The following is a 12,853-nucleotide window of genomic DNA, read 5'->3' as shown; positions in this document are numbered from 1 at the left end:
CAACCAACTACCCCTGAGGCAGGAGCCACATCCAACCAACTACCCCAAAGACAGGAGCCACATCCAACCAACTACCCCAGAGACAGGAGCCACATCCAACCAACTACCCCTGAGACAGGAGCCACATCCAACCGACTACCCCTGAGACAGGAGCCACATCCAACCAACTACCCCTGAGGCAGGAGCCACATCCAACCAACTACCCCTGAGACAGGAGCCACATCCAACCAACTACCCCTGAGGCAGGAGCCACATCCAACCAACTACCCCTGAGGCAGGAGCCACATCCAACCAACTACCCCTGAGACAGGAGCCACATCCAACCAACTACCCCAGAGACAGGAGCCACATCCAACCAACTACCCCAGAGACAGGAGCCACATCCAACCAACTACCCCAGAGACAGGAGCCACATCCAACCAACTACCCCTGAGACAGGAGTCACATCCAACCAACTACCCCTGAGGCAGGAGTCACATCCAACCAACTACCCCTGAGACAGGAGTCACATCCAACCAACTACCCCAGAGACAGGAGCCACATCCAACCAACTACCCCTGAGACAGGAGCCACATCCAACCGACTACCCCTGAGACAGGAGCCACATCCAACCGACTACCCCTGAGACAGGAGCCACATCCAACCGACTACCCCTGAGGCAGGAGCCACATCCAACCAACTACCCCTGAGGCAGGAGCCACATCCAACCGACTACCCCTGAGACAGGAGCCACATCCAACCGACTACCCCTGAGACAGGAGCCACATCCAACCAACTACCCCTGAGACAGGAGCCACATCCAACCAACTACCCCTGAGGCAGGAGCCACATCCAACCGACTACCCCTGAGACAGGAGCCACATCCAACCAACTACCCCTGAGACAGGAGCCACATCCAACCGACTACCCCTGAGACGGGAGCCACATCCAACCAACTACCCCTGAGACAGGAGCCACATCCAACCAACTACCCCTGAGACAGGAGCCACATCCAACCAACTACCCCTGAGACAGGAGTCACATCCAACCGACTACCCCTGAGACAGGAGCCACATCCAACCAACTACCCCTGAGACAGGAGTCACATCCAACCGACTACCCCTGAGACAGGAGCCACATCCAACCAACTACCCCTGAGACAGGAGTCACATCCAACCAACTACCCCTGAGACAGGAGTCACATCCAACCAACTACCCCTGAGACAGGAGCCACATCCAACCAACTACCCCAGAGACAGGAGTCACATCCAACCGACTACCCCTGAGACAGGAGCCACATCCAACCAACTACCCCTGAGGCAGGAGCCACATCCAACCGACTACCCCTGAGACAGGAGCCACATCCAACCAATACCCCTGAGGCAGGAGCCACATCCAACCAACTACCCCTGAGACAGGAGCCACATCCAACCAACTACCCCTGAGGCAGGAGCCACATCCAACCAACTACCCCTGAGACAGGAGCCACATCCAACCAACTACCCCTGAGACAGGAGCCACATCCAACCAACTACCCCTGAGACAGGAGCCACATCCAACCAACTACCCCTGAGACAGGAGTCACATCCAACCAACTACCCCAGAGACAGGAGCCACATCCAACCAACTACCCCTGAGACAGGAGCCACATCCAACCAACTACCCCTGAGACAGGAGCCACATCCAACCAACTACCCCAGAGACAGGAGTCACATCCAACCGACTACCCCTGAGACAGGAGCCACATCCAACCAACTACCCCTGAGGCAGGAGCCACATCCAACCGACTACCCCTGAGACAGGAGCCACATCCAACCAATACCCCTGAGACAGGAGCCACATCCAACCAACTACCCTTGAGACAGGAGCCACATCCAACCAACTACCCCTGAGGCAGGAGCCACATCCAACCAACTACCCCTGAGACAGGAGCCACATCCAACCAACTACCCCTGAGACAGGAGCCACATCCAACCAACTACCCCTGAGACAGGAGCCACATCCAACCAACTACCCCTGAGACAGGAGTCACATCCAACCAACTACCCCAGAGACAGGAGCCACATCCAACCAACTACCCCTGAGACAGGAGCCACATCCAACCAACTACCCCTGAGACAGGAGCCACATCCAACCGACTACCCCTGAGACAGGAGCCACATCCAACCAACTACCCCTGAGACAGGAGCCACATCCAACCAACTACCCCTGAGGCAGGAGCCACATCCAACCAACTACCCTTGAGACAGGAGCCACATCCAACCGACTACCCCTGAGACAGGAGCCACATCCAACCGACTACCCCTGAGACAGGAGCCACATCCAACCGACTACCCCTGAGACAGGAGCCACATCCAACCAACTACCCCAGAGACAGGAGCCACATCCAACCAACTACCCCTGAGACAGGAGCCACATCCGGCTGAGTAGCCCAGAGTCAGGAGCCACATCCAACCAACTACCCCTGAGACAGGAGCCACATCCAACCAACTACCCCTGAGACAGGAGCCACATCCAACCGACTACCCCTGAGACAGGAGCCACATCCAACCGACTACCCCTGAGACAGGAGCCACATCCGGCTGAGTAGCCCAGAGTCAGGAGCCACATCCGGCTGAGTAGCCCCTGAGACAGGAGCCACATCCGGCTGAGTAGCCCCAGAGCCGGTCCTGGGCCTGTAGATGACCACTACTAGGTCATAGAGACACAGAACCACTAGTCTAGACACACTGTCCTGGGTTGTATTCACACCAAACGGAAGAAAAAGGAACTGAAACAGAGAGGAACTACCTGAACTTGTCCAATCAGAAATGCTTGTTTTAATTTTACTTCCTTGCTCACTCTGCTATTTCAAAACTAATGTGAAAAAGATGGAAATCAAGGTCCCATAAACACAAGAAAACAGCACCACCTTTACATGAAGGTTCCTTAACTAGAAGGGCCGCCTACAGAACAGGATGCAGAGATACAATCCTACCTTTACATGAAGGTTCCAGAACTAAACGGGCCGCCTACAGAACAGGATGCAGAGATACAATCCTACCTTTACATGAAGGTTCCAGAACTAAACGGGCCGCCTACAGAACAGGATGTTCTTTAGTGATTCATCTTGAACATTTCCGGCACATTGAACTGTGTACAGATATTTATGCTTTTCATAATGAATTGGTTTCACTTCCAATACTTCCTTTTTAACTGCTGTTTGAAGTGGAATTAAAACCATTCTATTTCACGGTTACTGTTTTATTCCACCGAGGTCTGGCCTATCCCGAAGTTTGCCAGGTATGAAACTGAAAACACTAACACAGGTATGAAACTGAAAACACTAACACAGACAACTCACTTCCCTAAAAGAGCGACACAACACTTCTCTCTATTAGGTAAAAGGTCAAGGAGGACCAGTACTTCCTGGTTTTTCAACGTGCAGTGTGATGTTTTGATCCAGAACGTAGACCTACAGCTGGTTTGGAAGTAGCTGCAGCACATTGAGCCCCTCGCTGATCTCACTGCTCTCTAGTGGTGTTAATACAACCTTACACCTTCACTGAACAAGTGCACACTTCAAGGAAAGGAGTCCATAGGAGCAAGGGATTGATTTAGGGATTGAGCTCAGGTGTCAAGGACATGTGTGCAGCCCAGTTAGAGGTCCAGCTGTGAAACCCAGGTGTAAAACCCATGTGTGAAGGAAAGGTGTGAAGCCCAGTTAGAGGTCCAGCTGTGAAGGACAGGTGTACAGGTAGAGGTACTCACAGTCCGGCTGTGAAGGACAGGTGTACAGGTAGAGGTACTCACAGTCCGGCAGGCAGCTCAGCCACCTGGTAGTCAAACAGGTAGTGAAACGCTTCGGCCAGCAGGAAGTCCACCAGTGCAGTGAGCACCCACGTCCCAAACAGGAAGGACTACAGGAAGAGCCAGGATGTTACAGTTAGGACTACAGGAAGAGCCAGGATGTTACAGTTAGGACTACAGGAAGAGCCAGGATGTTACAGTTAGGACTACAGGAAGAGCCAGGATGTTACAGTTAGGACTACAGGAAGAGCCAGGAGGTTACAGTTAGGACTACAGGAAGAGCCAGGAGGTTACAGTTAGGACTACAGGAAGAGCCAGGATGTTACAGTTAGGACTACAGGACGAACCTGGATGTTACAGTTAGGACTACAGGAAGAGCCAGGATGTTATAGTATGAAACAATGACATCATAACATATCATAATCACCACCACATCATCATCATAATTTGATTAAACAACTGATCATCTGTGCAGCACGACTGCAATAAAGACCAGCTGGAACGCGCCCAGTGAGTCTAACATAGGTTTACAAGCTAGGCTGAAATGAACTTACAGCAAACTTTCTGCTGCCGAACCGTCTCTCCAAGATGCGGAAGTTGTAGATGAGCAGACTGTTGCAGAAGGTGTCCTTTAGGTCCAGACAGATCAGTCTGCCACACACTAACCGCCATACCTTATAGAGGAGGAGTGAGGGTTGTTACACAGTACACACACACATCACAGAGTTTCTAAACCCAGAGGTGCAACATCACAAGACTTACGGGAACGCTTGAGAAACAGACTTGGCAGACCAGATCGAAAAATGTGACCTTAGTTGTTAATTTTCTAGAAATCTAAATGCAAAACCGAGATTTGAGCAAATGTCTTAGGAAGCTGAAACTGTCATTACTAAAACCTCGTGAAAGTGACAAATTCACATTTTTATCAAAAACAACTTTATATCGAAGGAGTGTCTTTGATTTGACGGCCTGCACATGCGCAGTTCGGCGCGACGACCATTAAAAGCAGATTACGTGTTTCTGGGCATGAGTTTAGCTAGCCAAAGGTCGGCTACAAGCGTGATCGGGGATTTCTACTGGAGAAGCAGTTTCTGCCCATCTTCATACTGTACTGTCTTTGGCAATATGATACACAGGAGGAGATAGGAGAGGTTTACGAGACTCGCTCTCTTCCACTACCTGGTGCTGCTGCGTGATGGCCTGCAGGCTGTAGGTGAACAGGTGATGGTACTGTGGCAGGAGGGTTAGCACGACAGTCAGACCACTGAGGACCAGGAGGAGACCTTTAGACAGGGGGGCCTTATCTGTGGGGGGAGGCAACCAATCAATCAATCACCTACCTGTATGGTACAATCAATTTGATACTCTATTAGAATTTACAACAGAGTACTTGTTCCTGGTAACGTTAAATACTGTATGGAAAATGTGGGCGGGGCAACCGCATGCACCGTTCCACTACCGCATTAAGCGTCGTTTATGAAATGAAACATCGAGCGATATCACGCAATACTAGACATTATGACAAAAATGGTATAGGCTCAAATCGTCGATAGTACGCGTTGAAACGACGATGTGACCCGTCCAAATACTTAGATTCATCTAGAATGAATGACAGTGCAAAGCTGCGAGACCGAGAGAAAGCACTCGTACACGAATCAACTAGTCTGGTACTTACCGAGCCCTCGGGAACCGGTGGTCGTGAACATGTTGGAAAACGGAACAAATAGAATGACTGTCTGTGTAAAGGCACTGCAAAATGAAGGTTCAAACTTAGCTATAGTAGCTAAAAGTTAGAAAGAAAAAGAAAAACATCATAGGGAGATAGAGGGGAAAGGGTATCGAGTACGGTGGTCGACTTCGTCCAAAATTGCTCGAGATTGTTGTTTTTGACACGCAAATCTCGATATGCACTGAATGAAAATTGCCACATGAGGTCGCTATGTCACTATCAATGGTCAGTTAAGGTTCTCGTTATTATAGCTGGTTATACAGGTAATTGCCACAATAACAAAACATGCACTCAATTGCATAACTTAAGTAATTGTATTTCTTCACTGGCCCTCATTTCATTTAATCCATTTGATGGATACTGTCCTCGTCAGCAGCAAGTGATCAAAGAGAGGTTTTGAGTGGCCTCTATTAATGAACATCATCAACAAAAACACTCCTGACACTTGACTTGTTCTTTGATCACCTCCCTGTACTCACCCTCCCAGAGACATGTCAGAGGGTATTGAACAGAAGCTAGCGTTTCTTCTCCACTATCCGCATAAAGATCAAACCTTTGCCATCTCCGTGACAGTTGTTCCTATGAAGAAGAGAAACATGCACCGTAGACACATTACTCATTCATCCTGAGATAAACCTCATCAGACAAGAGAACTTCTACACACACACACACACACACACACACACACACACACACACACACACACACACACACACACACACACACACACACACACACACACACACACACACACTATCATTGGCTGGTTCCCTCCAGAAGCCTGAAGTGATAATGCACAGTGCGTGGTTTCTTCATCCAGACTAGCGCTCTCCTAAGCACCCTCTGACAGCTTAAGACCCTCCTCAGATGCAGAGCGGGAGGTTTCTGTGTCAGCATTTATGTCTTCCCCTCCTAACGTCTGAGCCCCTCAGGAGATAGAGAGGCAGCCCAGACAGAGGCTTTGAATGGCAGGCTTTGTGTTCAGTGTCCTCTGGCCCCAGTGTGTTTGATCTCCCTGTTTCATCTGGATACTCTGTTCATCTTCTTCTCTGGCCCTTTGTAAGCACCAGATGTCTTATCGCGTTGTCTTCTTCTGTGAAATGATTCATCTTACTTATACAAATCACAGCTACTGAGATCAGGGGGCGTCAAAGATCAGCACAACCTCAAAATGCTTATCCTTGCAGATCCACACCTCTTCTCTTTGTGGTGATTGAACGGTATATCTGTGTTTCAGCTCATTCATTTCACTGTAAATTGAATGTATACTTACATCAGTGACATTCAGTGCATTTCGTGTGGTTCTACTCTTATGACATGACCGATTGTGTGGTACATTAAATGTTATAATGAATGACATTGTGTTGGGTAATTTCAACAGGCAACACTCGCTCTGACAGTCCCACTAATTGCTCTGCAGATGAATGATTATTTCTGCCTTAATGCATCTGTTGCCTTTAATATGACTGCTGGAAAGATTTCATTAGTGTTTCGGCATGGCAACAAAGATGTACTTACACTCGTTGCTATAGTACTCCTGTGGCTGTGAATTCTACTGTACATTAGGCTACCCCCTTGAAGAAAAACAATAGGACTTTCAACATCGTCACCATACGTGAAAATATCTAACCAGCTATTCCTTTACCTTTCTATAATATAACATGATTTTACAGCATTAAGACATAAACTCAGCAAAAAACGAAACGTCCCCTTTTTCAGGACCCTGTCTTTCAAAGATAATTCGTAAAAATCCAAATAACGTCACAGATCTTCATTGTAAAGGGTTTCCCATGCTTGTTCAATGAACCATAAACAATTAATGAACATGCACCTGTGGAATGGTCGTTAAGACACTAACAGCTTAAGGTCACAATTATGAAAACTTAGGACACTAAAGAGGCCTTTCTTCTGACTCTGAAAAACACCAAAAGAAAGATGCCCAGGGTCCCTGCTCATCTGCGTGAACGTGCCTTAGGCATGCTGCAAGGAGGCATGAGGACTGCAGATGTGGCCAGGGCAATAAATTGCAATGTCCGTACTGTGAGACGCCTAAGACAGTGCTACAGGGAGACAGGACGGACAGCTGATTGTCCTCGCAGTGGCAGACCATGTGTAACAACACCTGCACAGGATCGGTACATCCGAACATCACACCTGCGGGACAGGTACAGGATGGCAACAACAACTGCCCGAGTTACACCAGGAACGCACAATCCCTCCATCAGTGCTCAGACTGTCTGCAATAGGCTGAGAGAGGCTGGACTGAGGGCTTGTAGGCCTGTTGTAAGGCAGGTCCTCACCAGACATCACCGGCAACAACGTCGCCTATGGGCACAAACCCACCGTCGCTGGACCAGACAGGACTGGCAAAAAGTGCTCTTCACTGACGAGTCGCGGTTTTGTCTCACCAGGGGTGATGGTCGGATTCGCGTTTATCGTCGAAGGAATGAGCGTTACACCGAGGCCTGTACTCTGGAGCGGGATCGATTTGGAGGTGGAGGGTCTGTCATGGTCTGGGGCAGTGTGTCACAGCATCATCGGACTGAGGGTGTTGTCACTGCAGGCATTCTCAACGCTGTGCGTTACAGAGAAGACATCCTTCTCCCTCATGTGGTACCCTTCCTGCAGGCTCATCCTGACACGACCCTCCAGCATGACAATGCCACCAGCCATTCTCCTCGCTCTGTGCGTGATTTCTGCAAGACAGGAATGTCAGTGTTCTGCCATGGCCAGCGAAGAGCCCGGATCTCAATCCCATTGAGCACGTCTGGGACCTGTTGGATCAGAGGGTGAGGGCCATTCCCCCCAGAAATGTCCGGGAACTTGCAGGTGCCTTGGTGGAGGAGTAGGGTAACATCTCACAGCAAAAACTGGCAAATCTGGTGCAGTCCATGAGGAGATGCAGTGCAGTACTTAATGCAGCTGGGGGCCACACCAGATACTGACTGTTACTTTTGATTTTGACCCCACCTTTGTTCAGGGACACATTATTCAATTTCTGTGAGTCACATGTCTGTGGAACTTGTTCAGTTTATGTCTCATGTGTTGAATCTTGTTATGTTCATACAAATATTTACACATGTTAAGTTTGCTGAAAATAAACGCAGTTGACAGTGAGAGGACGTTTCTTTATTGCTGTGTTTCTGTTTCTGTCTTTTGTACTTTCAACACCCAGTAGGCTGATCCACATCACGTGTCTAGTGGTTATCTGAGGAGCCTCGTCTAGATCCAGCTAAACATCCAGCTCTTCAGGGACTCTTTCATGTTGACCTTGCCAATACAAATACCGATTAATAACAGTGTAAAACTCTTCTGCTTGTTTAATTCCTTTAAAATTCATAACTGGCATATTGGATAATAAACAATTAAGAGCATCGTTAAAGCTCATTAGAGAAGAGAATGGATTAATTGCGATTAGAATATGTTGAACAACTTCCCAACGTCTTTAAGTGACTTTGTTGTTTTTTGGACAGGTTCCAATAGGATTAGATCTATAATGAGGTATTCCTCTGTCTACCTAGATGCTTAACATATAGCGCCTCTATTACTCCTGCATTTATTCATTCATTAATTGCGTTCATTAGAGTGTTGTTAATTGAATAAGGATCTACGAGGCCAGTGATCAGTGATAGCAGCAACCTTCACAGGGGCCTCGACGGGTAAACTCCCTTGTGTTTTTACACTTATAATGAAATATCCTTTATCAAATTAGAATTTTGTGTGTTCAACTATGTAATGATGGATATGATTATATATATTATATTCCCCTTGATTAGATTATTGGAACGACTCATTGACGCAGTGAATTGCACTCGGATCCTGTGTTTAACAGGTGGACAACATCTGCTCTTAATCAGTGGCTATTGCATATTGTTTGGTTCATAAATGTATTCTCAATAATAACCTCTAGTCGTCAACAATTTATGTTAATTCAATCTTCCACAATGAGATTGACTTTATACTTTTTCAATGACTCTTCATCTCTTTATGTGGCGATTCTGTTGACCTCTCATACTTCATTTCAACTTTATTACCAGTTTACTCCTGTCTTGCACTGACTGACCAGTGAGCTGCTTCTTCACTAGGAACATCTACAATCTACTAACTACACCTAACTTTGCCTCTCTGTCAGTTGACTTGATATGTACACTCTTAGAAAAAAGGGTTCCAAAAGGGTTCTTAGGCTGTCCCCATAGGAGAACCCTTTTTTGGTTCCAGGTAGAACCCTTTCGGGTTTCATGTAGCACCCTCTGTGGAAAGGGTTCTACCTGAAACCAAAACGGGCTATTCAAAGGGCTCTGCTATGGGGACAGCTGAAGAACCCTTTTAGCTTCTAGACTGTACCTTTTTTTCTCAGAGTGTTGGCTATTTTTCTCATTCACTCAACACTGTTTGTTTTTTGTTGGATGCACAAGGTCAAATTGAGTCAACTCAACTAAGAAAAACAAGTATACTACTTTCGACAGATCAGGTGTATTTGGCTCATTAATCTCTTCTTTTCCTTCAACCTGTTCTGTGCCACTGGCACCGTTCGTTACCTCCTCACCTCAAACTCTAACTAAATCAATCCCCGTCATCACCACATCAGCTCTCTCTCTCTCTCCTCTCTCTCTCTCTCTCTCCCTCCCCCTCTCTCTTTCTCTCTCTCTCTCTCTCTCCCTAATTTTCTTTAAATCTCTCTCTCTCACTCCCTCTCTCTCTTTCTCTCTCTCTCTCTCTCTTTCTTTCCTTCTCACTTTCTCATTCCCTCTCTTTCTTTCTTTCTTTCTTTCTTTCTTTCTTTCTTTCTCTCTCTCTCTCACTCCCTCCTTCTTTCTCTCTCTCTTTCCCTTATTTTCTTTAAATCTCTCTCTCTCTCTCACTCCCTCTCTCTCTTTTCTTTCTTTCTTTCCTTCTCACTCTCTCATTCCCTCTCTTTCTTTCTCTCGCTCTCTCTCTTTCTTTCCTTCTCACTCTCTCATTCCCTCTCTTTCTTTCTTTCTCTCTCTCTCTCTCTCCCTCTGTCTCTCTCCCTCTTTCTGTCTCTCTCTCCCTCTTTCTCTCTCTCTCTCTCTCTCCCTCTGTCTCTCCATCTCCACACCTACATGAGTCTGAACTGTGACTGTTCATCCGTTTCTAAAGCGTAATCTGGTCCTATTAACCCAGGGATCTAACCAACGGACATGTTCAGACTGGTCTGATACAGGGAGAGAGAAACAACACATCCGTTCTAATGGGTCGTGTTGTGACAGGGGTCTTCATGATGATTTATGGTGTGCTGTTAGGCCTGATAACTGACGCTGAGGCTCCACACTTGTTTCAATTAGCACCGCTGAAGGTCACGTTGCCGCGGACTACAGCTCATTTCCATACGCATAATCAATTTCCATTATCATCGATGACACGGGAGCATTCTGGAACTCTGTGTTGATTTGGGTCCTAATGGCTGATTCAGCTCCTGACGGAAAGGCTTGTCTGTTAGGATTATGGCTGAGAGTGGCTGGGACAGATTTCAAAATCTCTCTCTCTTTATCTCTGTCTCTCTCTTTACTATCTCTCTCTCTATCTCCATCTCTCTCTTTCTCTCTCTTTATCTCTGTCTCTGTCTCTCTCTTTACTATCTCTCTCTCTATCTCCGTCTCTCTCTTTACTCCCTCTTTCTCTCTCTTTATCTTGGTCTCTGTCTCTCTCTTTACTACCTCTCTCTCTTTCTCTTGCTCTTCCTCACCCACTGACCCGAGGCCTCTTGATAGAGATGAAGCGTTAAATATGTTGTTATTTACTTAATGAGAATGGATAGAGTGGTATTTATGCCTCATCAGTCTGATGTGGTTGTCCTGAGTATCTACCCCTGCAGGGTAGAGTGGTACAGACAGCACACTGACTAACAGACACAGGATGTCACCACCATAGATATAGAATTATCTATTACAGAAATAGAATGGGAATGTCAGTTCTAGTCATTATATTTCTATGGTCACTACACCATTCTTCAGCAGCGACAGAGAGCCCTCACACAGTGGCCTTCAGCTTTTCGAATATGTTTTGGGTGGAATTTGGCGCTTTGAGGTTTATTACTGGCTGGATGATGCTCATTTGACATTGAAGTACACTTCTGATATTATGTGTGTAAATCAATTTGCCGCTATTAACCGGCGACAAAGCCGCATCTGGCCCGTGGGCCACAGGTTTCAGACCGGTGGCATAGACTTTTTCCTCCAATAGGTGGCAATTCCCCCTCTCCATGTCTTTTAGTGAGTCCTGACATTTAAAATGTCTATTTGCTGGTAAAAAGCCATCTCAGCAGGAGATAGAGCAGGAGTTTCCAAAGACAAAAGTGAAGTTCAGTTCTCTCTCTTCTCTCCTGGGAGATGCTGAAAGCTAAGCATAATTAAGCAAATTTGATTAGAATCAAGCTTGACTTCTTCAGTTGACTTTTAATGAATGCAAATCGGGCATCTACATCCCTAAGATTAATTCCAGCCAATTAAAAAACACAAGAGGCTTATTCAAAAGAGGGATGGGGAAGCAGAAAAAAAAGAGTGAAAAGACCTTTAAGCTGAATAAAGAGACTTTTCTCTCCACCTCCTCTTCATAACACGCTCTCTTGAGGTTTTCTTCTCTCCCTCTGTGACTTAGATCGTTATCAACGTGATGTTCCGTTAAAGCACTGTGCATTCCTATGGAGACGAGGCTATATACCGGATGAAACAACGGTGCATCGAAAAGCTCCAATATCCACATTGTTCACTTGATGCCTTTCATTTACAGATAATGTGTATATTCAGTGTTTTCTTTAGTGCTTTTTGTGTGTTTTTTAAAAACATTTGTGTAATTTAGCAGATGCTCGTATCCAGAGCGACTTACAGTTTGTGCATTGTTGTGCATTCATCTGAAGGTAACTAAGTGAGACAACCGCATATCGCTAACCACGTTTCCATCCATTTCATGCGAATAAATTACCTGACACATGGAAAAAGTCACGACCAGGCTGATGGAAACATGAAATGCCGGTACAATTTCATAAATGCCGACAGACAATTTGTTCGTTCGACATGGTGGGATCTTTTTGTGTCGCTAAAATTCATTATGCGAGAAATAACGGTTCGAATGCCTTTATGCGCAAATATTGATATAATAACCCTCATATGGAAGGACATTTGGAGTCACGCGATGATATGTTGTGTTGTCCTCCCACTAGGACTCGGGAAAGCCTGCAGTTTATTAGGCTACAGATGAAATAAGTTGTGATGAACTTCACAGGGAGGTGAAAGTACAAGGTGATGATCTTGATGCTCCTTTCTGATAAATATCCAGGGTCTTATTCTGGTGACACGATGATCGATGATTGGCTGCCGTTTGACAAATAACAATAAT

At 46.5% G+C, this 12,853-nt stretch overlaps 1 protein-coding gene across 1 annotated transcript; it reads right to left on the bottom strand.

The window, feature by feature from the left end:
- Positions 1-3,767: 3,767 nt before the first annotated feature.
- Positions 3,768-5,641, bottom strand: LOC120037177 (ubiquitin-associated domain-containing protein 2-like). The gene is made up of 4 exons (XM_038983348.1): positions 5,444-5,641; positions 4,948-5,072; positions 4,323-4,442; positions 3,768-3,878 (listed from the first exon to the last, which is right to left on the bottom strand). The coding sequence occupies exons 1-4, from the start codon at positions 5,472-5,474 to the stop codon at positions 3,768-3,770; spliced, it is 387 nt and encodes a 128-aa protein (XP_038839276.1). The 5' UTR covers positions 5,475-5,641.
- Between the last annotated feature and the right edge of the window lie 7,212 nt (positions 5,642-12,853).

This window comes from Salvelinus namaycush, unplaced genomic scaffold (assembly GCF_016432855.1).
Source record: "Salvelinus namaycush isolate Seneca unplaced genomic scaffold, SaNama_1.0 Scaffold1604, whole genome shotgun sequence".
In the NCBI taxonomy this organism is placed as follows: domain Eukaryota; kingdom Metazoa; phylum Chordata; class Actinopteri; order Salmoniformes; family Salmonidae; genus Salvelinus; species Salvelinus namaycush.
This window is presented reverse-complemented; position numbering and strand designations above follow the sequence as displayed.

What these genes read in the sequence shown, in the direction of transcription:
- LOC120037177 (XM_038983348.1), bottom strand. Translation starts at nt 5,474, where the DNA reads ATGTTCACGACCACCGGTTCCCGAGGGCTCG. An exon ending in CCATCACGCAGCAGCACCAG is followed by an intron (nt 4,443 to 4,947) that starts GTAGTGGAAGAG and finishes CTCCTCTATAAG; the next exon opens with GTATGGCGGTTAGTGTGTGG. An exon ending in TCGGCAGCAGAAAGTTTGCT is followed by an intron (nt 3,879 to 4,322) that starts GTAAGTTCATTT and finishes CTCTTCCTGTAG; the next exon opens with TCCTTCCTGTTTGGGACGTG.